This window comes from Bactrocera tryoni, chromosome 5 (assembly GCF_016617805.1).
Source record: "Bactrocera tryoni isolate S06 chromosome 5, CSIRO_BtryS06_freeze2, whole genome shotgun sequence".
Taxonomy (NCBI): domain Eukaryota; kingdom Metazoa; phylum Arthropoda; class Insecta; order Diptera; family Tephritidae; genus Bactrocera; species Bactrocera tryoni.
In genome coordinates this window covers 3,627,989-3,653,930 of record NC_052503.1, presented here as the reverse complement: position 1 = coordinate 3,653,930, position 25,942 = coordinate 3,627,989, and the positions used below count along the sequence as shown (strand labels likewise).

The window sequence follows — 25,942 nt, the reverse complement described above, 5'->3', positions numbered from 1 at the left end:
GCGGATTTAGTAGAAAGAGTGCATCTTTTTTAAATCATAATTTATGCATAATTCAAAATATAAGGGAGCAACAGAATTTTTATTATGAAAACATGGGATATTGAGTAGAAGTGTTTAAATTTCCTAAAACATTTTCATTTCATTTTCATAATATCACTTGAAATCATTCAACTTAATATTAATACTCTGGTTTAAATTTTCAAACAGGTGGCAACTCTTTTTAAATATACATACAGCATAATTGTGACTTAAACTTGTGTAGTTTGATACTTATTTTGGAATACTTCAAATAATTTCATTGTTAAAAAATATAAATAGGTGGCAACTCTTTTCAAAAAACTGTTTTAGTTTGAAACTCAATTAGTAAAGTTTTTTATTTTATTAATTCATTTAATTGTTAAAAAATATAAATAGGTGGCAACTCTCTTAAAAAAAACTGTTTTTAATCTGATACCTCAATTGAATTTCTTTTCTATAACTTTAATAAAAATTTTATAAACATGTTCGAATCCTTCTCAACATTACTGACACCTACTCTTCGAAATATTTTCAGTTAGATGTCCATGGCATCCAACATCCAAAAGTCTAAGAAACGTATGCAAATCGCTTTGGTATAATTTATTTTTTTTCAACTCCAAAACCTTTATAAATGAAGTTCGCCACTTATCTGATATAGGTATATTATATTATGTTCTTTTTATGTACAAATTGTTTCAATTAATTATTCTATTATTAAATATATTTTCAGAATGTCCTTTGGCGTAAAGGATGGCCACTTACAACTCCAACAGGCGAAGTTATTCTACATTTGGGGGCTCTTGATGATGCCTTAGTACGTCCAGGCGATTTATATTTGTGCGTTAAAAGTGGTAAGTGGATATTTCATTCAAAAATATAAAAAAAAGGTCCCCCCCCTTCAAACCAAAAAGTTTCTTAAGGTCTATCCTGTGGAGATCATTGAATATTTAACAAGATCTTGTATTACCTATATGCTAGTACTAGAACATAAATGCTTAAAACGGTTAATAAAATAGTTATTTCATCGAATTTAATAAGAAATCGAAAGGCTCGATAAAATATATATTTTTTGGCAGCGCGTTTTTGAGTATAAAGCAAATAAATATTACTTAAACGAGGCTATAAATACTATTTTGCAAAAATATCGACGACAGCGATACTTCTCGAAATATTTGCTACTTTACATCGAGATCGGTAAAGATCAGCTAAGGAATAGTTGTTAAAATTTTTAGTAAATATGATTTAGTAATCAATTTTATGGAAAGCAACAAGAGTTAGCATTTTTAATACGGCACGAAAGCTCATAGTTTACATAGCTATAGATATGATTACACTAATTTGCAGTCATTTTGCGACTGTGAGCCCTTTTCTTGACATGAAAGTGATAGCAGCACGCAGATTTTTTCTGTTGTAGTCAAGGTGTGTAGTGGTCAAACCACCATCATTTACTAAAATGACCAAAATAGCTGTAGTACGTGATGGAAACTTTTTGAACTCAAATTCGTCGCAGGTGTCCCGCTCAAACACTCCACTGCCCTATAAGCACATCAGTGGAAATGTCTCCTTCATTGTTTGTTTTTTGAGTAGTGTTCTTAAAAGTTAGCTTATTTAGCTGTAGAGATCATGAAAATTGCGTATTTATGGTTGCAACACAGAATAGCTTTCATACAAATTTTTAATTATTTATTGGAAATCGATCTAATCGATCTAAGCAAAATCAAGGAATATTTTCAATCATTTAACCCATTTCTGATACAATTTCTGCAATTACATATTAAAATTTTTATAGACAATTTATCAAATCATTTTAATACTTTTAATGGATAATACAAAACATAGAAAAACCTACTCTTAATTCCACTCTTCCACAGGTTTTATGAGTCATGTTAGTAGTCTTCTTAAGCCTCAGTTAAATCATAAGTGGCGCTTATATACAAAATCAATATATATATATATGTATATGTATATATAGGCACTTTGAACCCTCAAACAATTTTTCAGCATATTTCATTAATGAAAAATGCTCACAGAGTAGGACCCAGCTAAGCTTAGAAGTGTCTTGAAGACTTATAGGCAGTGGTATTTGGGCGCTGTCTTTGAGTAGAAACCAGTGAGAAAAAAATATGTGCCAATAACTGTGACAGATAACAGCCTGACCTGTTTGCAACTCGCATCTACACGATACTTAACAATATCACATTGATCTATGGTCAACTTATATAGGTTTTTAATGCGCAGATCCCAACACATACTCAAATATTCAATAATCCGAATATATAAAAGTCTTATAATCACTTTTCATTTCACTTCCTTTCAGTTGATAAAACGGAAACGCCACAATTGCATGTGGTTTGGCGGAACGCCTCAAACGGCTTACAAATACAACAACAACAAACACAACAGGCACACGCAAGTGCAACGGCCACGTTTGCTATCTGCGACGCAGCAGCAGCAGCAACAACAATTCAAAGTCATTGCATCGATTTCAACGCAACAACAACAACAACTGCAACAGCAGTAGCAACCACCCCACCAACACATTTAAGCGCATTAACACTCGAAATGTTGACGAGTGACGAATTGCCGCAATTGTTGCAACACTTGCTGGTGGGCGTTGAGCACAGCATCGAGCGGGTCTCGTTGAATGAGCTGCAAATGCCCGCCTCGACGACAGCAGCAACAGCGACAGTGCCGCTGGCATCGGACGAGGCCAACAGTAATGGCAAATGCATTGGCAACAACCACAACAACATTAGCAGCAGCGGCGGCGCCGTCAACAGCAGCTTAATGCGCTGCAGCAACAACAATACAATAACAAATTCACCGAAATGTGCATTACGACGCAGCGAATTGATCACCAAAAACAAAGTCCTCAACAACAAATTCATGTTGCGACGCCTGACCAATCGGCAGGACAGCATGAATTCCACGTCGTCGGGACAGAGTTGCGGCAGTAGCGGAAGCACCTCCAGCGAGGAGCTATTGCGTTGCAACGGCAGCCATCAAAACAGCTACAACAACAACACAAATAATAATAATATCAGCTCGCCGTGTGGCAATGCCAACACATCGGATCCGTTGAAAATGTCCGCGGGCGCCACAAATTCGGCGAGCACCTCACCGGCGTTGCCACTCTTCTGTTTGGGCAATTCATTTCCGCACATCGATAGTGACGAGGAGAACGCCGATGAGAAGCGCAGCGCGCATGGAGAGGGTGAGTGAAATTTTGGTTTGAAAGTGAATTGAAAATATTTGATTGATTTATGGAATATTACACAGTGTATAGTGTATGAATAGGTGGCATGTGTGCGAGCTTTAAACATAAGACTTAAGATACAAACCTCTTCGCCAATTTTTTTACAAATTACGAATGAAAATAATTAACTAAGATTGTTAAATTTATGAAGTCTTCAAAATTGTTTTTTAATTATTTACACCAAAAAACGTTCTCTATCGCAGTTTCTTAGGGCAATATTACCATCCCATAAACAGTCCTAGATTTATAATAAGTGTTGCCTACATTTCCGCGCGCAGATAATTGAGACAAAATTGCAAAAATTTTGAAAACATATATTTAATTATGCTTTTGAGTAATGTAATTATGAAAGAAATATATAAAACTTTTGTAAAGGTCACATATCTCACCTTTACTAATGGAGATTCAATCGAATTTTTGGAGAATTTTTTTGGAAGGGAAAGAAATAATTTTATATATAATATTTAAACATCATCCGAAACTTTTTTGGACACGAAATCTTTGATATTTTGACTTTGGGAAGCAATTGTCCTATGCATCTCGCATGTGTATTCTCGGGCGGCGGGTAGGATGCAGGTCGCAATTTCTATCGGAAACAAAAAATTCAAAGAGGTTCATATTTGTTAATAACGTTTCTTCTAGTTAAACTAATAGAATTAAAAAAAATTTTAAATTCTCCAAAATTTTAAAAATTGAAAAAAATGTGGCTTTCCGCTTTCTGCTCAAGCGCTCATATATTTGCTAGACGCTCGGTCACAATTTCCCTTCTAGCTTCGACAATATTTCGAATTCTAATTTATAACTTTGGAGAAATATTCTTAGATTATTTTTAAAGAGATTTAAGCAAAAAAAAAAATTGATTTTTTGAAGCTTCTAAAGCAGGCTCCCTCCTTAATACAAAAACGAAAGGAAGCGATAAGTTCGGGTGTAAGCGAACATTTTACTCTCTTGGAATTTGTAAGGAACAAAGGTTTTATAAATATTAAACTTAGGCACTGAGTGACATATCTTTCATAAGACTTGTTCAAAAACGAAAATCATTATTTACTATAACTACTACAAGGTTCGTTCCAAAGTAAACAGGAAAAGTGTTTTTTTTGGCAAAATCAATTTATTTTGTTCAAACTAGTCTCCTTCTGCATGGAAGAGCTTTTTGCACGGTCCAAAAGCTTGTCGAATGAGTGTTTTAGCTTGTTGGCCGGTATGGCCGACAGTATGCCGGTACAAGCCTTTTGAATGGCCTCTACGTCTGCATAACGCTTTCCTTTCATGGGCAAATGCATTTTTCTGAAAAGGAAGAAGTCGCACGATGCCATATCAGGTGAATACGGGGAGTGGTCAATGGTTAAAATGTGATTTTTGGTCAAATAAACACAAGCGTGGATCGATTCTGAGCAATTTTTGGTCGTCAGTCAATTTGTGCGGAACACACCGTGCACACACCTTTCATAAGCCCAAATGATCGTTTAAAATGCGATAAATCGATGTTTTGGAGATCTTCGATTCCATTTCAATGAATTTCATAAATGATTTCGGCTGATTTTTGATGAATTCACGCACAGTTTCGATGGAATTTCCGGCGATCACGGATTTTGATTGGCCCACATGTTGATCGTTATTTATGTCCTCACGACCGCTTTGAAAACGTTGAAACCACTCGTGCGCTCTGCTATGGGATAGGCAATCATCGCCATAAACTTGTTTCATCAACTGAAACGTTTTACCAATTTTAAAACAAAATTTTATGTTGGCTCTTTGTTCGAAGCTCATTTTCGCACCGACCAAGTTTTTATTCAAGGACTTGACTTTGATTAATCGGTTTGCATGCCAACGAAGGTATATAGCCGAAGTTCGACCTGTATAACATATTCGCGGACTGTCTTTGTCTTGCTTATAGACAGCTAAAGAATCGTGGGACTACTTTATAATATATCTGTCTTTCAGATATGTCAAATATGTATCACATACACATACACCAGTACGCTTAGAAAATGGTTCAATAAGCCAATGTCTTCATTTCCGCTTTTGTACTACAATGTTACGCTTGTTAGCGCCAGCAATTCTTTTTTGACGTTTTTATCATTGTTGCAACATCGCTTACCTTGTTCAGCGCGCACATGCTGCAACGAGCCATGTTGTTGCTGTATTTGTTAGACATGGCACGCCAGCATATTTTTTGCCCGACATTGTTGCTTGTCATTGTTGCAACAATTTATTCATTTGTCGTCATTTAATTTCACTAATATTTGTGGCGATCGACTGTGGCAGCCAACAAGCCGGGCCGGGGAAACATGGTGGTTTTGTAGATTTTATTTAAAACCTGCATAAGTACAGTTTTAAATGCGCCAGAGTTGCACATTATGCAATTTGCTTGGCTTACGTAGAAGGTGGCGCAGGCGAGTGCGCCACCTTTCGTGGTGCACGCTGGCGTATGAGTGACTTTTGAGTGGAATGTTTCATAAATTACGACTCGCAAAGCCATAAATTCGATGTTTGGTTGCAAGAAAAAGTTGAAAAAAGTCACAAACCATGAATATGCATGAAATCGGAAGAGTGAGAAAATTAGGCGGGTAGAGAAAGAGTTCGAAAATTACATGTTTCTATAAACAAATCATTTTTAAAAGCAGTGAATATTACAATTTTACCAAAACAAGTAAACATAAGTATTAAAATTTGTTGCTTTCCCGCTTTTCCCGGCACTCTTCTCTATTAGCGGTACCTTTTAGGTGTATATCTGCACATCTCTCACTCACACCTCACCCATCTAAACTCCCTGTTTAACTGTTGTATTTATGTTGGCCGCGTACCAGTCTTGTTGCTGGCGGCAATAGACGCCCTTCCTTTTCATTTGTTGCATAGAAGGCGTTGCACTCGTTGCCTTTGTTTGTTCGCTCAACAGTTGAGCAGGTGAGCATGCGCAGTGCGCAGTGCGCGCACACCAGACGCTTTCCTGTGCCATTGCGACAAGCGCAAGGTGAAGTATTTATTTGTTGGTCGTAAAACAAAACATGATTGATTGATTGCTTTGGCAATTTTTCAATCAATTGTTTTGCATACGTACCATAATACTTGCCGCTTGCCACAGTGAATACGAAAGGAAAAGTTTGCGTTATTGTTGGAGTGTCATTGTTTGTTGCAGTTGCAAAACAAAGCCATAATAACGGTTAATAAAGTGAAATAGTAAGCAAGTGTATCGCTTATGCTTTTTACCTATGCACTAAATAATATTTATTTTATATGTTTGTTTACAGAGTTGCCACTTAGCATAAATTTCCGACCTTTTACATACTTTTCGAGAAAGTGCGGCTTTGGAGTAAGCATTTTTGTACAAATTTATATAATTCATATTATTTACAGTCAGTATTCCTTCTTCTGTTGTATATATGTATACCGCTAAGTTTCTAAAAAGATATTGCCACTTCGTTAAATTTTTTCCCATACAATAATTTTTATTTGGGTTAATTTATCTATTTATGAATCGAACTTTGTGCAATTTTTTGTTTCTTCGGCTTTCTCACGCCTTATAACAATGCGCCTAAATGTAGGCAACATTTCATATAGTTTACCGGCATACTCAATTTATTATACACAATCATCTCTCTGTTTTTGAGTTTTGATTTTGAAAATTTGCACGCGTCCTTTCGTCTCCAAGAAGCTGCTCATTTGTCAAATGTAGGCAATGTGCCTAAATGTAGGCAACATTCTAAAGCATGGTATATGCAATTTACAACATCCTACCGTCCTTCTTTTTTTGAATTAATGTTCAGATATTTCGCTTAAATTTTCGCCACAAGGAATATTCATGAAATTTGGCATAGACTATTGTCCAAGACAATGCTGCAAGCTTCCAAGACAATGCTACAAGCTTCCAAGACAATGCTACAAGCTTCAAACATTGGACTTGAATAGCTATATAATTGATATTCGAAGTAACCGCACAAAATCATAAGAAGTTTTTTCCATATTTTTTTATGTTATAACAAACGCACCTGTCACGCAATACTATCAGAGTAATTTCGATGCGAGGCTAAGTGTAGATGAACCCATAGCTCTTGAGATCGAACCTAAGCAACATATGTTGTTTCACATTGTTATTGGAATAATTTATGGGAACAAGGGTATAACATAGTTAAGTGATCCAGATTAACCTACTTCTGGACTAAGTGCGGAACGACCAACCATTCAAACCGGTGACTTTTTCTCCACCCGGAACCAAATTCTTGGGCTTATTGCTTATGTTATGTTTCAAAGTTTGGAACTGGGCTGATTGTTTCGGATATTTGTTTAAAGCTTGGAACTGTGTTGAGCAAAGTAGTGAAATCCTGAAGGAATTCTGTGAATTCTATATCTTTTCGTTTCTTAGGAAGACACATTAAGTAATTTCGGTTACCTCTTCTTTGATCAAACATAAAAGAACTCTCTACATCATAGCCTTTACGACAAAATCGAAAAGTTGACTTATTGTGGCTTTAAACAAATGCATCGACGTAAACAACTTCCAGATACAGCCAAATAAGTTTTTTCACACTTCCATACAAATAATATAAAAAGTATAAAAATGAAACACAAAATTATAAAAAAAAATCTCAAATAAAATTTTTCAAAAAATAAATAAATAAAATTATACGCATCGGCCATTTACAGTGATTAATAAGTGAAAGGGAAAACATTTTGCTATTAAACTTCCGATAATCAAAATGGGCAAGAAAGCACTTAAGGAAGTAATGAATAAACAAAAAGAACAAAAACAATGTTTTGACTATGAAAAGCAATATAAATAAATAAATACGCGCATAAACGACCGCCACAGACTCTCACATAATTTCCGCGCCGCATTTTCACCACTCACTCCTCCACACCTCCTCCATGCACCCGAACCACCGAGCCACCGTCCTCATGCGCCACAGTTCGTTTTTGTTTTTGTTTGCTTGTGCTCAAATGACCCGGCGCTTACAATTATTGTTATCATAATTTGTATTGCTGTTGTTGTCTTCGCTCATAATAATATTCACTTTTGAGCAGGTCGGTGCTTCATTTTGCTCGCTTTTTCAACGCCCATGTTTTGCTTTCGCATTTGTTTTTGTTTTTCTTCGCTTGCAAGGCAAACAAATCGCCCCGACACATTGCCCAGTCATTTCGTGCCTATCACCAGACGCGCATCGCGTTAACAACAACAGCACCACCAACTAAGGCCGGCACCAGCGACGTCAGCGCCGCCACCATCAGCAGCTTAATAACCGCGGTATGCCTCCCTTTACCACTTAGCGGGCCTATCTCTATCGGGAATTCGTTGTGCGCTTGGCTCATACTCGTCGTTCATCCAAATATCGCCCGAAACGCTGCATCGGCATTTGTGTGGCACGAAAAGCGCATAAAAGCGCTGCAGAGCACCAAATCAGCGCATTAATTTTATTAACAGTCAATAAATCTGTGCAGCGCCACAATGCAGCGATAAACAAAAACTGCAACAACAACGGCAGCAAATAAATATAAAAATAAATGCAATAACAACAACATTGCTGTCTGCTGCCGAATGCAGCGATTGCTAAAAATAACGGCGCAATACAACAACCGTTTGAGGAGAAACAACTGCAATTGGCAATATTTTCTCGAAAAGGTATCGATGACTGGTGTTGCGGCGCAATGCGGTGGCACTATTTTGTAACAGAGTTGCCATTACTGAATATTTAAGTTAATGTTTTGGATTGTAGAAAGGTTTGAATTGAAATTTTATCTACGAGGTCAAAGGAAAGTGCCTGAGTACCGTGTATAAACTAACGCAGTGGTACCTCAGCATTGTGGCAAAGTATACAGCTGGAAAATCCAAGTAAAAGCGAGCTACTTTTGTTCAGGAAAAGATATCAAGTCTCGTAGGTTCCTCGCTTCTAACCTGCGGAGGAGGCCTATCTTAGAAAGGAAGCTTTTTTGGAAGTATAACATCGACAAGAAGACAAAAAGGCATAGGCTGCTTTGTACTGTTGTAAAGGAACTTTTGGCAAACGTAGCCTTATGGTTTGGGAAATCATAGTTAAGTTCAATAAGTTCCACGGAGTCTTCGTTTGATGGTTAGCAGTACTGTACTTGCTAAGAAACTCAAGAATATTCAACGCTCCGAGCTTAACAGCAAATGTGGTGTACTAAGGAACAAAACAACCTCGACTCTCAATATAATTTTGTACATAGAACCCGCCGATATAGCCGGTAGATATGTGGCCACGAAAGTTGCTAGTAAGCTGATGAGTTAGCAAGGGAAGGCACCTCAGCTCCGCTGCTGAAGTGAGAAATGGTCGAAGCTCCGCTGACCTTTTACCGTATACCATCGGACAGCCGGTTCAAGCGGGAGTTTGGTGAGCTCTGGGTAACTATTTGGTATCTGTGTGATCGCAAAATTCTTCTAGTTCAAAGTCAGTCGTAAGAGAACCAGCTTTCTCCTCTTCCTTTTTAGGGTTAAGTTTTCCCTAAAGCGATCCTCCAGTATCATTAGCCATGTAACCTAATATAACCTAACTTTGCGAATCATTATCTTACAGAATAATGGAAATTTCAACGAAATATTGGCAACGTGTGAAAACACTTTTGACCTCTGATGGCTCTATACACACAGACTGAGTTCTGTATTCTTTTCATAAATGATTTGTCCATTTATCGCTCATCAAATGATCAGCACTTCTCAAGTGATTCATTAATTTGTTGAAAGTTCTTATTTATATGAGAATCAAAGCAATGAATATTTTCTGAGCGCGAAAAACTTACAAATGACGTGCTTGAAGAGAAAATTTATATTTATATTTATAGTGTTATAAATATTTTTCAATCTCACACTCACTAATCATTTTCAAAAATTTCAATTCTAAGCCGCCTAAATGTAGGCTACACTGCACGTACTTCTTTGCGATACAAGGCCTAAGTACCTCGATAAATGTTTACAATTTCCCCAAAATATTTCCTGCACACACAATATCTTTTAAGTCAAAATTGTTGCAACATGGCAACTCTGTAATCACGCCGCTATGCGCGAAATGATTAAGTGCAGACGATTGGCTTGCCTTGGTTAGTTTGCGTTGTTTAACAAATTTTCCGCTGATGTCGAATGTTGGGGGTTTTATTTTCTTTGCATTACAACAACAATGCAGTTATTTATATATTGCTTACACATACAACAACAGCGTTTATTCAGACACCGAGCACCGGCGGCAGCTTGTGGGGGGTGGCGCTTTTATTTAGCATATTTATTTTGGCACAATGCGGCAACAACACGCGATTATCAATATTGCTATTATCATTTGCCAAACACTATGATTATTATTGTTATTATCCTTGCTGCTGTTATGAGCGCAACTTCGCGCTGTGGCGCTACGAATAAGCAACTGTTTGGCTATATATATATATGTGTGTGTGTGTGTGGGTAGGCTAAGTGCCACACGAAATGCAAACGATCGGTATCGAACGACTATTTACGTATGTAAATATGTGTGTGTGCGTTAGTTGATCGTTTTATATTTTGTATTTATTTGCCGTGCAACATTTTCAGCACAAACGCCAAGAGCTTTTAACAACTTTAATTTTCCAATATTCAATTAAATGCCCAAAGCGAACAAATTAATTCGCTGAGCTTGCTTGTAAGCGCATATGCACATATATTTATGTAGGTGTATATATTTACCGTTCTATATCGTTTTTCGCTGCTTTTGTGATTTAAATCCAGTTGTTGCACTTGTTGCTGCTACTGTCTTATTTTTAACACACATACATACATGCAACATCATACATTTACTATGTATATGGGTGTGTTTGTTCATGCTTCTAACGGAACGCCTTAGCCACGCGTCACTTAGTCCAAATTTTTGCATTTGACTCGAGATAAGTGGCGAGGCGTTGCTGCTGCGCTCGTTGCAATCAACAGCAAATCTAAGATACACACACACAGGCGAGTGTATGCGGTCATACATAGCTTAATAGCATATTTATGTACTAGACCACTTATTTGTTAGCTAAAATTTTGCCGTGTTTACTTTATTAAATGACTGTGTTGCATGCATGCGGTGTCGCGCACGATCTGTTTAGGCAGGTGCAACATTTTTAATTTGCCCCGCTTGTCTAATGATTAGTTTAATCGACTGTCGGCATAGTTGAAAGGCTTGCGGTGTTCTAGACGGCGTCAAAATTACACGTTTTTGTCTAGACAAAGATGTTAAGTATATTTTCGTAATCGTTTCTTGTATTAATCTCAATCTAAAATCTGTTAATTTTAATTCTGAGTAAAAACTTTTGTACCTCTTTATTATACTCGTACGATCTAATTCTTCAATATTTCGGACCTTCGTCACTTTCAATCGTTCCCTTTGTTAGAGGAGCAAAATTATATGCCAAAATGCTAGAGTTAGACCCGAGTGTAATCAGGAAACTACACGAAGAGTGGGATCATGATGCTACTTATAATATCTACTCAAAAGCACTACAAAATTAAGTACAGGAGGTAAAATAGTTGGAAGTGGCAAGCTCAGTAAAATTCTGTCATAGAACAGGTTTTTGTAACACCAAATAGTAGCTTCGAGCCTGAAAAGAGTTGTCGTTGCATTCGTTTGGTGACTATTGGCGTTCGAAGTGGTTTGAGCTGATTCATCCATATCGACCAATTACTTAATATTATCCACATTGGATCTAAGAGTGCTCGTAAGACGGGATGTATCGTATAAATCAAAACTGTTGGAACACATGTTCTCCGTACACATAATTTTCACTTTTCTTAAACTTAATTTTTACCCTTTTGATAGTAAAATAGTAAGTACAATTTACTGAAAATGTTGTTTTGGAAAACTATTCCAAAAAGTTTAATAAAAATTGTTCCAAATAAGCCTTATGTTATCAGCTGTTCAAATAGATAACGGTAAAGCTGTTAAGTATGAGGTTGGTGACGAAAAAAGTCAATAAGATCAGCTGTTGTCATCAAACGAAATTACTTAGTGAACGACCCAGTATATAAGTATATATATGTAGTAAAAATATGCCTATATATTCGATAATTGCAGGACTTTTGAAAGTGGTATAAAAATCAACCAGCCGAGTAAGCTGGGTAACTGGCAGGTAAATTCTACAAACCTAACGAAGGAGGTACGCGGTAAGAAGAGAACGCAGAGGCCTAAGCTTGTATCATAAATTAAAAAAGTAACCAACAGTCTTTTGAGCCTGAAACTTACGCCTAAAACACAATGAAACAAACAGCTTAAAACAAATATCTAGATATTTAGATAACTTTCGATTTTATTTTATTGTGTACTCTCCTGCTATCACAATACTTAATTTAACCCAGTTAAGTCAAAAAGACTTAGTAAAGTACCTAAGTGCATGCTCTCTAACTGGATTTATTTTGCCAGGTAGTCGGACTCCTTCTTCTTGAGGCTGCGGAGCAATACTTGAATTATGTGCAGATGATACCGCAGTCTGCAGGAACCTGTTTAAAAATGCATAAGTTGCTTTAAACAGTTTCCGCGAAAAGTTATTAGTTCCTTGAACCATTTCATATCGAATTGTCTCTGAAACAGCCTCGCCAGTGGCATTTTCTACTAGCTCTTTCTTTTTTTCTTAGCTCCTCTCTTAAAGTGAGGGGCCCACAGTGAAGAAAGGTTTTGTTCTAATTAGACTGGTTGCCGCAATCTCATTCGCCTAGAGATCGGCTAACTCATTCACATTGATGCCTTTAAACTCAGGGATCCCGCTAGTAAGATATTGTTTTCAATGACAGCTTTTGTTTTCAGAATCGGTGAGGGGAATTTCTCCAAAACGGCTGAACAAACACACGACAGTTTTAGGTTTATTTGTAAAATAATGACTGAAATAATACAATTTTTGATAACGATTTCGATTTTCACTGCCATTTTGCAGTGTTCCGTGTTGTACATGTAAAGATTTTCTATTTCAGGCACAAAGATATGCTGTTAATGCTGTTAATAATAATGTTTAATAAGCCACGCTCTCTTATTTTCATTGGAATAACTCTCGTCGATATATGCGGTACAAAGTCACCCGGAAGTACGAAAATTTTTTTATTAGGTGCATGGTGGCTAAGGGAAGTATTGGTCCGATTCAACCAATTTTTGACAAACAGACAGACCATTATAAGCGAAGGATTAACCCGTAATTTCAGTTATATATATCACACATTGACCAACATTTTCGATCACAAATCAACTATAGGTACCGAGGTCTAAATATCCACATACCAAGTTTCATCGAGATATCTCAATTTTTACTCAAGTGGCAGCTTGAACGGACGGACAGACAGACGTTCAACCGGAATTCAACTTTTCTTGTCATCCGGATCATTAATATATATATAACCCTGTATCTATCTCGATTAGTTTTAGGTAAAAAAAAAACTATAATACTCTTTAGTAACTGGTTGCAAGAGTAAAAAAAAACAATCATGAAAAACATTTTTTTTCTGAGTTGTTGGTGTATATACATATTACCTGCATTCAAGCACACAAAATGTCTACTACATCAGTCACATTTCTCATAGCCTTGCTTCCCGGTTTATTAAACCAACTTATTTACGACAAATTTTGATTAAAACTTTTGTGGCAAGCGTACATTGAACTATATTGTCCAAGAGTATAAAAACATATTCATCAGCAATATGAGCGGAGTGTAAATATATTTTTCAATATAAAATAAACAAACGCAAAACCACAACAACAGCATTCTCAACAAAAGCGAAACTTAAACGATGTGGCGATTTACAACGGAAACCGTTGCGCCTGCGCATACCGAAGTCACCACTAACTTCGCCCACACGCGGAATTCATTTCGCTTTTCAAACGCTCTCACACACACACGGACATCGATAAAGTGGTTTACAATTATAAAACTATGCCACAACTACTGGCAAAAAAGTCGAATTGGCTATCATTAAAAAATTTAAGACACACATTTAAGCGCTGCAAACCGCGAAACCGCCAGTCGGCAATGGCCATTATGCGACAGCTGCCTGGCTGCTTGACTGACTGGCCGCAAACGGTGGCCGCTACACTTGCGCGCGCCAAGGCAAGACAAGTTGATCAACCGCCGAGGCAAACAACAATGTGAACGCGCGCAAGCGATGAACGACGAGGGCGACGGGGGACACAAAATATTGGAAATATCGATTTTTGAAGTGATGTGTCAGTCGTTGGTGTTGAGTGTGCCTATGTTGGTGACGTAGGAGTGTAGTTTTATGCTAAACACACGGTAAATACTTTAAATTTGTCAAAAAATAATCAAAAGGAAATAGGAGAGAAGGCTTTATTCATTTTACATTCTGACCTACTGAGCCAAGCTGGGCGCATGTGTGACTGCGCATAAGCTTTTGAGCGAATTAGATGTGCTAAAGTAGTGTGTACACTTTGCAACAAAAGTTTACGTACCGCAGGCTGTAAAGGGTTAAAATTTAGAGAGAACAGATGATTTAAATATACTTTGCAAGTTATGTTCTAGAACTCTGATGCTATGGAGACTCACCAATATTTTGAGGAATGAGAGAAAGTTTCAATGATAATTACACATTAAAACCCATTTCCCACTTATTAGCGCTTATTTAATGATTCGACCTAAGTATGCGAGTAGCTTTGCGCAACTGTGATGCCAGACACTTTTAAAAATTTAGAAATATTTCTTACTGCAGAAAATTCCAAACTTTTCCGTAAATTTGTGATAAAAAGATGAAAATTTGTCATAAAAAAGATGTTTAAGCCTTTGAAGAGCCCACATTAGGGTGAGAATATTACCCATAAGTCAAAATTTAAGAAAAGCTCACTGAAAATCTGGTAAATACAAATCTATTCAATTTGTTCTCATAATAACGTTTTTACCTACAGTCATTTATAACTGTAACTGAGGATATGACGTGTACTCAAAGTATTGTCAAACTTATTTGCTATAAGCCGGTTGAGAATTACATAACAAGTGCATTAGACCTTGAAAGGATTAAAAATAAAGCGTATATGGAGCTAAACACTAGAAAAGGTTTAAGAAGGCTTCAAATGTTCAAACTCAGGATATATGTATGTAATATATATATTTGTGTAAATCAATTTTATTATGGATCTTTATTACCGACTTCAAAATAGGCTGCTGAGCCAACACAAGCGTCAATTTTCCATACACTTGGTTTAAGCTTCGGCTGATGTGGCCTTCAGTATCTTCAGCGAATTTTGTTTTTTTTTCGGTTTAGGCTCATTTTTGGAGTACTGTTTCTTAATTTGTTGAACGGTTCCGACATCATATTTATAAACCCATGCCTCGTCGCCCGGAGTGATGCGTTTGATGAGTATGGGATCTATAGCTACGATGTCATACATCTATTTGGTGACCTCTGCCTAACTTATATTTTTTAAAAGATTCGTGTTTTTTGGTACGAGTCTAGCTTTGACAGCTTTTATACCCAAAACACTCACCAAAATGTGTTGAGATCCCCTCCTAACTGTCTAGTGACTGTTTTCAAGCACTATTTCTTCAACTTTTCGATCTCATCGTCATTAACAAAAAAATAAATGGATAACACATTTAAGTTTGCCTCCCCTAACACAAATATTCCCGATTACCTCTTTACGCACTGCTGATCCTAAATTAATGAAGACCCTCCATTCTGAGGAGATCTTAAATCATAGAGTTTCTGTTGGCGAGTTCCATAAATTGTGTAACTGTATAAGTGTTCCAGCAACTAATGTCTTCTCTTCGTACATAATCCCTAAATTGCTCCCTGTCGTAATAGTTTTAGCGCCAACTGTTTATAGTAGCTTTTTGAATAGGCCTGCGGCGCACACATATGAACAGCTCGCTCAGCCGACGACATTTGGCAAATGGCGTTTCGCGCCTGCATTGAAATTCGATTTGGCATTGATGGCGAAGTGCGACACCAGCAGTGCAACAAACAGCCACAGCCACCGGCATATCGGCAAATGAATTGGTTACGCGCGAACACTCAAGTGTGGGAGCTGGCAAAGCTGTACGTGCCGCATGGAAGGCCGCCGCCGCCAACCTGAGGCTTGCCACAGCGGGCCTTACTCGGCAGGGGCACTTTATGGCAAGGATTAAATTGCATATATGCGACAATAAAAGTGCAAGAAGTTGCATGCATAACATGAATATGGATTTGCATGTATGCGTGTGTGTGTGTGTAATTGGTTGGTTGTCGCAGTTGCAGCGCGCATTGTTGCAGGTTGCAGGTGCGCGTCGCGATTGCGTTGGTTGCACGCTCACATTTTTTAATTACTCCATCTTGTTTGCTGCTAGCAATCGGAAACGATCGATTGCTGTGCCACACAAAGTAAAAAGCGTGCAATTAGACGCCTGTGTGTGTATGTGTGTGTTTACATATTTTTATGTTAAAAACGTTTAATGCTTTCATGCCACATACATATTTGCTCCAAATACCAGAAAGACAAACAAACGCAAACACACACACACAAACGCGCAAACGCCCGCAACAAACATGAAATTGCACACCTATATACATTCAACTGCAACATAAGTGCTCACGTATGTAATGTTGCATTAATGCAAAAATGTATTGCAAGTATTTTGTAAATAAGTGCAACCAGTTCGAAAATTGTTCAGTCTGCCCACTGAAATTAGCTTTGAAAATTCGCATATTAGTGTGTATGTACGTGGCACACTCGGTTTCGGCGAAGTGTCGTGCATTGTGGCAGCGCGCATTTGTTGCATGTCGCCATAATGTTGTTGCAGGTGGTGCCCCATATGCATATGCGCATGTGTGCGTGTGTGACGCGAATGTGTTAAATGAATTAATGCACCTTGACACCTACACATGCCACGGGCGGCTTTGTGGTCACAGCGCTGGCAAAAATACAGAAATTATTCAAGTTAAAAAATGTGTGGCAATGCAGAAATTATTGTGCAAAGCACACAATTAAATTGCAATCATTTATCTGACAAAAGTCAACAGATAACAAAACTAAAAAACGTGCAGTTATCTCGAATATTCGCTGAAGCTACAACAACAGCAATGACAAAAGTAAATGCTCAAGTCGTCATTAGGAAAAAAAACTAAACCTCGGTTTGCATAGTACCTTTAAGGAGAGATTAAGATAAATATAGATTACTGTTGAGCTTGTTGATGTTAGGCAAGAGAATCAAGAGATTCGTATTTAATTTTTTTTGCATTTTTGTCATCGAACATTCCTTATTTTTGACATTCTCATAACTCTTTCACTTTTCCGATCATACATTGTGGTTTCAAAGATAAATTTCTATATTGAGCTTTTCTGCAATTAATAAACTGAAAAATTAGTGAAAATTAAATACGCTTAATTTTTGAATAATTAAGATCCAATCTTTTTTTTTTTTGAATAAAATAAAATTATTGAAAAGAACACCAACAAATATTATAATCCTACATTTCTTGCCAAAATTTAAATCAAAAGTAAAAATTTACGATCAAATCGACTCGTTTCCATGACTATTGTCTTAAAGAAGCCGCAGCAGATACAGACTTATATCCGCTTTTCAGCATTAAAATAGTGTTTTTTTTTTCAAAATTTAACTTTATCGGGATGAGTACAGCAAGAACCTATATACCATATATACCAAAATTATTCAAACGCACTCGCGAGAAACATCGAGCTTTCTTGCCATCTCTCTAATATTGCCTGACGATTATCAAGCACCATATCTTTCACTTTTTTAATATTTTCATCAACTGAAAAGGTCGACAGTCGGCCAGAACGAGGCTTGTTTTCAACGATCTCTCATCCCTCTTTATGCCATTCGTAGATTTATGTTTTTGATAAAACTTAATCACCGTAAGCGAAGAAATAACCTTATTTCTCTTCAGGTAATCATTCTAGGGATTTTGTATAATTTAGATTTGCGTAAAAAGCGTTAATATGAATATGAACTGATGGACTGCTTGGACTGAGTGTCTACAATTTAGAAAGCCACAACTCAAAACCTATATGAGATATCGATTTTAAAATTTCGTATGTTATATTTTATGGAAATTTCAAAAAATCGTTTTAATTACTTTTTAAATATAATGATATGTATAGTACATTTTCCCAAAGTTTCAAGGCAATCGCAAAAAAGGAGAAGGAGATAAAACCTTAGGGAAAGCGACCAAGCAGGCTAGATCGGTCGACTGCTTCAAACTTTGATCGCGTCTTTCTTGAAACATTGTTTTCAAAGTTTGTGGTCACGATTTTTCCGAAACAAGTGAAGCGACCTTATTACAATTTTTCTCCTATCCTCCAAAAAGGAAGACTTTGTGATTTATCAATGTTTTTTTAATTCGAACTAATTTTTTCAAAGTATTTTGTGGCAAATTTTGGACCTAAAATCATATGTTTTTTTCATACATCTTATTTTCCAAATCCGTCGATTAATCACGACCTCAAGTTCTATAAAAAAGTCGGTATTTAGTAATAAAGCGTCATTTATTTTCCATTCGTTTTTTGTTCCACAATAAACTGTGTAAATTAGGACTTTTGTGGATTTTATGACCTGAAAATAATATAATTATAATTATAATAATATGTCAGTATAGCACCGAAGTTGTTGGTGCAACCAATTTCAGATTGTTGAATTTTATAAGATTAGTATACATATTAGTCTAAAATTGTAAATAAAAAACTTAAAAATCTGCCAGATGTAAGTAAATATGCACAAAAGTACACGTAATACATTTTGTTAGGGCAAGAAGTTCGTGTCTTAAGTCTTTTGATTTTTTTTGACATTTTCATCACAAAGCTGAGATGTTTGATTACTGGCTTGACGAAGCAAATTGATCTATTTACTGGTACTATGTTAATACATTTATACCAAAACTTCAAGATAAAGAGCATAGCTATGAAAAAGTGAAGAAATACTTTCTTTTTGTCTTCAATGAGGGTGAGGATTCGAAAGTCGAAGAAGACTAATATATAATAAAAATTTTACATCAACATCCTTCCCCATTCACTGTAATAGCATGGCAAGCTTCATTTTTGAATGAATATGGACCAATGATTCCCCGATTCCCACATATGTATATAAAAACAGCCTCTGACGTACAAAAAAAGGACACAAGCACAGCCCGAGTATTGTGGCTAAATTTTTACAATCTTACAAATTTCTTACATTTTTTTTTACTTATATTATGCTTTAAAATCAATATCTTTGCGTGTTGCAATATGAAAGTAAATAAACTATTTAATTACGAAAAATGCCAAAATATTGAAAAAATTTGATTTTCCTTTCCGCCATGCCATAAGGCTAGCTTAGTTATAAATGAATAGAATTGACTAAAATCGGACAAAAACATACATACGAACAATTACATTAAACACACATGCATATTTAACCAACACAATCTTACTCCCATACAGTTAATAACAACTCATGCAATTTGTCTATCTCCATTGCAGATCAATTTGAGTGTGAAATCGTGCCACCTGCTTCAATCAGCGAAATCCCCGAGAAACTCTTAACCACTTCGGGTATTTATCTGCCAGGTAAGTTTCAATCAACACAATATCCGCTCCAATAAATTCGGGCATTTTATTTACCTGCTTTGCATTTAGCAACAAGCCTTTCCGGTCGCGCTGACTATTTTGCATATTTCTCATTAACACCCGACTCGCTCATGCATATTGGATTTTGTAAATATTCTAAATTGGACTTTCGCTATAAATTTCCCGCTGCTATCGTTCCACTAAACTATTAAACCAAATTTGTTATCAATTTGTTTGCCATTCACGTGCGCGCCGGCGCACACGCTCACAGGCGCACCGACACGCCAGCGCAAATTGATTTGCATTTCATTTGCTGCACACACCCAACCGCCAGCTAAGCGCACGCTCGAGTGTTTATGCTTGCCACAACATGTTAATCGCCGCAATGGCCTCTGCTGTCGATAGTGATCATGTGATCATCACCAGATCACATCACCGCATCTGCCGAGGCAGCGCCGCGCTGTCATAACATAAATTCATGAATTTATTTGCGCGATGGAAGTGAAATTCTTAAACACCTCGGCGCGATGGACTGGCATTTCATTTTCATTAGTGTCGTTCAATTTTACGTGCAACACTTTGCCAAATCAATTTGAATGCCGCCGCCATTAGCGTCGACAATAAAGTCGTTGAAGACACTCACTGCTTTTAATCCAACTTTTTCTAAAGCAATTAAGCACCCATCTAAACGCGTGCATGTGTGTGTGCTCACAGTAGGCGCTGTCGCCTCATCTGCACATTTTAACACATTAACATTTAATTGACCACCCAATGTGCGAGAAATTGCCTGATCTCGAAGTGGCATGGCTACAGGTGCACCGCTTTGCGTGTGTGTGCGCATAGCTTGGGCATTTAGAGTAGTATTCATAATATTGTTGTTGTTTTTGTTAGTGCTGCTGTTTTTAGCGCACCCATATGAGTTGTTGTGCGGTTGTTTGCCTAGTTGGTGGCTTGCGGTTTGTTGGCTGCGTGATTGGGTGGCTGGCTGCCTAACCGCCCGTCTGTGTGAACGGTGGTAGCGTGCTGTCTGGCCGCAATAATTGTGTCAAGTTCATTTGTAGCGTAAATGAAATAAATTTAATTGACATGTAAATTACTTGATGGCCGCAGTTTTGTGTTTTACCTCAGAGAATTCACTCACATCTCCATGGGTCTGCTCGTATTCGAAAGTTTTCAGCATGTGCACTCGTCTCAGAGTCTATCCAGTCAAGCGTGGCCGATTTCAAATTCATCATTACTGATGGATTTTTTCATAATTCTTGTTAATATTGCATAACATAATATCGTTTCACGAAGTATGAGAAAAAAAGGAGAAAATATTTCTTTTAACTAATTGAACTAAGCTTTTGTGAATTTCTAAAAATCGATTATTTTGTACCTATGCCTATATAATATATATTTAATTGAGATTTTTAAATTGACCGATCCTACTTGTCCGTAATAAGACTTTTTCGTAGGAATTATATATTTGATAATAATCTCTCTTCTCTTAGCCACTATGAGGTCTAAAATTTTTTACCATAAATGGCGTTTTTTGGGAAGTCCCATTATAAATGCGTTTATTATGACTTAGTGGTAATGGACATAACTCCTTAAACAAATAAATTAGCTTAATTAGACAATATTTTTTTAAATCATAAGCTGTTTTTTCATCTACCCAACTCGCATAATAATCCGTCAGTTTTTTTGCGCCGAACAGCTCAGTGTTCTTTCATTCGGAAAATACATACTATATAAGACTGACCACTGACTACCATCCCAGGGAAACCTGAAATATATAACTATTACTGTATTATATACATTTATACATATAATAAACTACTCAATACAGCGAAAATTTTATTTACGAATAAAGGCGAAAACGTTTTTGTTGCTATAAGAATCCAAGAGATTGTACTTGATCTTTAATTTTGAATATGTTCATACAAACAAATTTCACTGGAAAAAATAAAGAATTTAAGGCTGCTTTCTCAATATCTGGTTATCGGCCTTTTTGTCCAGTTAATAGAGTGTACTTAATAAACATCAACAAATTGTGGGACCGGCCAATGTGAATGGTTAATGGAGATGTTCCCTTGATAGAGCGTCCATTTAATAGAGCTTTCACTGTGTTTTTTATTTCTGAATTATTTTTACTATCCTATCTTCTAAGTTAGTTCGAACTGGACGCAGGGTGCTAAATTTTACTAAAATCGGTTCAGTAGTTTAGGAGTCCAACGCGGACAAACAACGCGACACGTAATTTTTATATACAAGAGGACAATACTTCACTGCTTTCACATATCTTGAGTTAACTCTGGCTATGATAATAATAAAATATATCTTAGACTGAAAGCAGAGTAACCAAAGTTTTCCAACATGCAAATCGTTACCTTGTGATCCGGATTCCATCTTAGAATGGATAAGCCTGATATTCCGATGGAATATACATATGTACAAGTAATCTTCGTCTTAACTGTTCACTAAAAACTGCTGATACAATGAGAAGAACGTCCAAAAAGGCATTAGAATTTATTCTTAACTTAAGCTGAAACTATCTAAAAGTTCTGGGCAGCTGAGCTCTAACTACTGAAACTTTAGGCGCGATAAAGGATTATTTATGAATCTATGGTAGACAGATGAGCATGAAAGGTTGTTATGCTGAAAGACAAAAAGGGAAGAAATTCAGCAAACAAGGACCATTAGCTCTACCAGCGATGAAATATTTTGCACAGCTTCCGTGTCAAAAAAGCTGGCTTGCTTGGATAGAAAAGAACGTAACCATATTCACTTCCTGTCAGTAGTTTTCAAGTGACTATTGATGGCTTAAGTTCGCCGTCAGTTTGCTTATCAATCATTTTTCCCCCAAAATTAAATTAAACTTGAAAATCATGAACACCTTATAAGATCATAATGGGTTTTTCAATAGGGATGCTACAAAAGTAGACCGCTAGAGACAGCAAACGACGCTTTTTTCCCGCTCTTTTGACATTTCTCTTCAGTACGATCCAACAACGAGAAATTTAATACCGAAATTCGGAGTTAGTTGCCTCAACTTTAAGAGCGTCCCAATCGTTCAATGAATTGGAAAAATTTTAGTGCACAAACATGGTAAAAAATGTTCCCGTTCCAATGAGATAAATAAGTGCCGTCATTGTAGCGAATTTTGCGAAAAGATCTTACATCCTTACAAGATCAAATTGACGCAAGAACTGAAGCCGCTTGACAAGCAGAATCGTCGTATATTCGTGAATTGGGCTGAGGAAACACTTGAAAATCATTCGGATTTTCATTGAAAAATCATCTTCAGCGAAGAGGCTCGTTTCTGGCCGAACAGTTTCGTCAATAAGCAAAATATGCGTTATTGGTCAGGCAGCAACCCAAACGTACTGGTACGGTTTATAGGCCGGCAGCGTCATTGGGCTGTACTTCTTCTATGATGATAAAGACCGGCACGTTACTGTGAATGGGAATCGCTACCGCTCAATAATATCCGAATATTTTTGGACCGAATTCGATGATATGGATTTGGACAATATGTGGTTCCAACAGGACGGCGCCACAAGCCACATAGCAAACGTCACAATCGATGTATTGAGAACCAAGTTTGGTGTACGTGTTATCTCACGAAATGGTCCAGTCAATCGACCGCCTCGGTCGTGCGAGGTGACGCCGTTATTCCTGTGGAGTTACGTCAAGTTCATGGTCTATGCGAACAATCCAGCGATGATTGATGAACTTCGTACGTATATTGAACGGGAAATTTCAGCAGTATTGGCCGATTTATGTTTGAACACCGCCGAAAATTGGGTTCAGCGTCCCGACTTCTACAGCGTGCCCGTGGTAACCATGCGAAAGAAATCGAGTGCTATACATAATTTTCGTTATCCGTCGTCCGTTATTTCTCGGTAATGTACGAAGTGGGTTCAAGAATATTGGAAAATTTTATATATTTTTTTTTATTTATTCATTTGTCAAACTGTCTTCGAGTTAGTGAAGAGTTCGGATTTAATGGCAATACCATACAATTTCAGGTGTACAAAATATTTTGAGTGTTTAGAAATAGGAAAAATTGGACTCCATCGAGGCTAATGGATTTGTTATTGAAAACAAGTCTGTGTTAGAGTTTTCTGATATTACAGTTGCTGTTATTTTTCCAGTAAACGTTGATCACAAAATCTAAAATAACAGTACTAACTTGTCTGGATGCAAATCTTCGTCCATTTTTGTTACATATGTAGATCGGACTATCGATGAAGCGAACTTAGCCTTTTATGGCCATATTTCATCAATTTGTTTTACTAAAGCTAACTTTAATTTTATTCAGACTAATTGCATACTTTATTATTGCTATTTAATGTTTGATTTTTACTTACATATATCTTTTAATCTCCCTTTAGGCACCACCGATCTGAAAGGCCATCCGATTGTCACTGTCGATGCGGAATGCGTACTGGCAGCCGGTCTGAATTGCTACGAAATAGCAACGGTGCTACTCTTCTACAGTACGATACCTGAGAGGTGAGTGAAAAATTCGCGCACACCTACAATACGCGCCAAAAAATGTGTCGAAATGCTAAATGCTTGTCATTACCAAGAAATATTTGAAAGAGAAGTGACACGACAACTCGCAGGCGTTAAAAAAATCGATGTCAGGAAAATCGATTGCAATTAATGTGAAGCAAAATGTCAGTAAATGGGAAGTAAATTTCGCGCAAAACCGTAGGCATTACAACACCAAAAACACAAAAAAAAAATATGGAGGAAAATTGAGGAAAAACTTTTGCAAAGGTGCAACAAAGCTGTTGGAGTGATGTGTTGGCTGACAAAAGCTGCGCATGCGCACGCAAAATGCATGTTCACAGCTGCGTGGCGCCAATAATTTTGTCGAACAACAACAAGAAAACCTAAAACGAGTAGCAACAATACTCGAAACTGAAGTGGGAAAAAAATTAAAGAAATTATTGGCAAAACTCTTAGCACTACATAAAGTGCAAAATTATTGGCTACCGCCGTTTGCAATTACGATTTCGACGAAATGCGCGACAAGGAAGTCAAGCGAACGCATTTCAGCAACCAAACAAGCAGTGTTGCATGCCACAAACTATAGCTTTTTATAACGCTAGGTCGGGTCTAAGTAGGCAAACATATAACTGTATGTATATTGGTATGTACATGTGTGTGTGCGCGCACTTATTGCGAAATTTGTGTGCCTTTGGGAAAAATTCAAATCAAATGAAATCAACACGCGTTCAAGCGCAGATCGCTGATTGGATACGCACGCCACATTGCACGCTGCCGCCACAAAGTTCCACAACAACTTAGTAGACACACTCAAGCACACACACTAGCGCGCACAAGTGAGGCTAGTTAGGTTGCTGCAGCTTTCTTTCCGCTTATCAGCACCGCCGCATCGCGCTGTTGCGCTCCCTTGGCCTCCGCCGCCGCGCGCATTCGCCGGCGCATTTGCGCCCAGCCACCCGGCCATGCGACCGCATTCGGCAATTCGGATCGTTTGCGCACTTTGGCTGTTTGTAATTTCACACTCACGTCTGTGTATTTAGTGTTGCCGCGAAATTTACAATACCGTGCAATATTTTCCGATTTCAATTGCTTTGTTTGTTCGCCTGCCGTACGTAAGCTGCAAAGCTTGTGGCATGCAGCATGTGGCAAGTATGCATGTTGTTTATTTTATGTGTGTGGCAAAGTTAATTTTATGACTGCATTTTTTGACGTCAACAACAACGTCTCTCTATTGACAACGATCGCTGTGCTGCTGAGTCGCCGTCGCCGCCGCGACGCTGATGGTCACACGCTTTGGCAACGTTCACGCACAGTTGTTTAAATATTGACGCACATGCGCAGGCCCAAATGTGCATTTCCAATAGACGCAGATTGGCATGCCAACATACATATATATGTTTGTAAGTGCCTTCAGTGTTAGTGGGAGGGGCTGCGGTACTTCGTGCGACGGTTACTGTAGCTTTCGGCGGCCAGCTATTTGTTAGGTCTTCTTAATGTCAAGCGTTTATTTACTCAGAGCTACTGCCGGACATAGACTCGATGTAGCGAAATTCATGACACACCCAAGGAATTAGTACAGTGGGCGGTGTTTGAGTGAAAACTTAAATAATTGGAAAACAAATTTTAAACATTTCCTCTAAAACTCTTCTACGATCTAGTTGTTCATCAGTGTTACAATTAT

General features: G+C 37.4%; 1 protein-coding gene across 7 annotated transcripts in view; it reads left to right on the top strand.

Moving 5' to 3' along the window:
* LOC120779145 overlaps window positions 1-25,942 on the top strand; it is a 185,721-nt gene that overhangs the window by 89,821 nt on the left and 69,958 nt on the right. For all 7 annotated transcript variants that reach the window (XM_040111358.1, XM_040111353.1, XM_040111357.1 and 4 more), the window contains 4 exons: window positions 749-869; window positions 2,336-3,232; window positions 19,672-19,758; window positions 24,138-24,258. In XM_040111358.1, coding sequence (XP_039967292.1) covers window positions 749-869; window positions 2,336-3,232; window positions 19,672-19,758; window positions 24,138-24,258 — 1,226 coding nt within the window. The remainder of the gene's footprint in view (window positions 1-748; window positions 870-2,335; window positions 3,233-19,671; window positions 19,759-24,137; window positions 24,259-25,942) is intronic.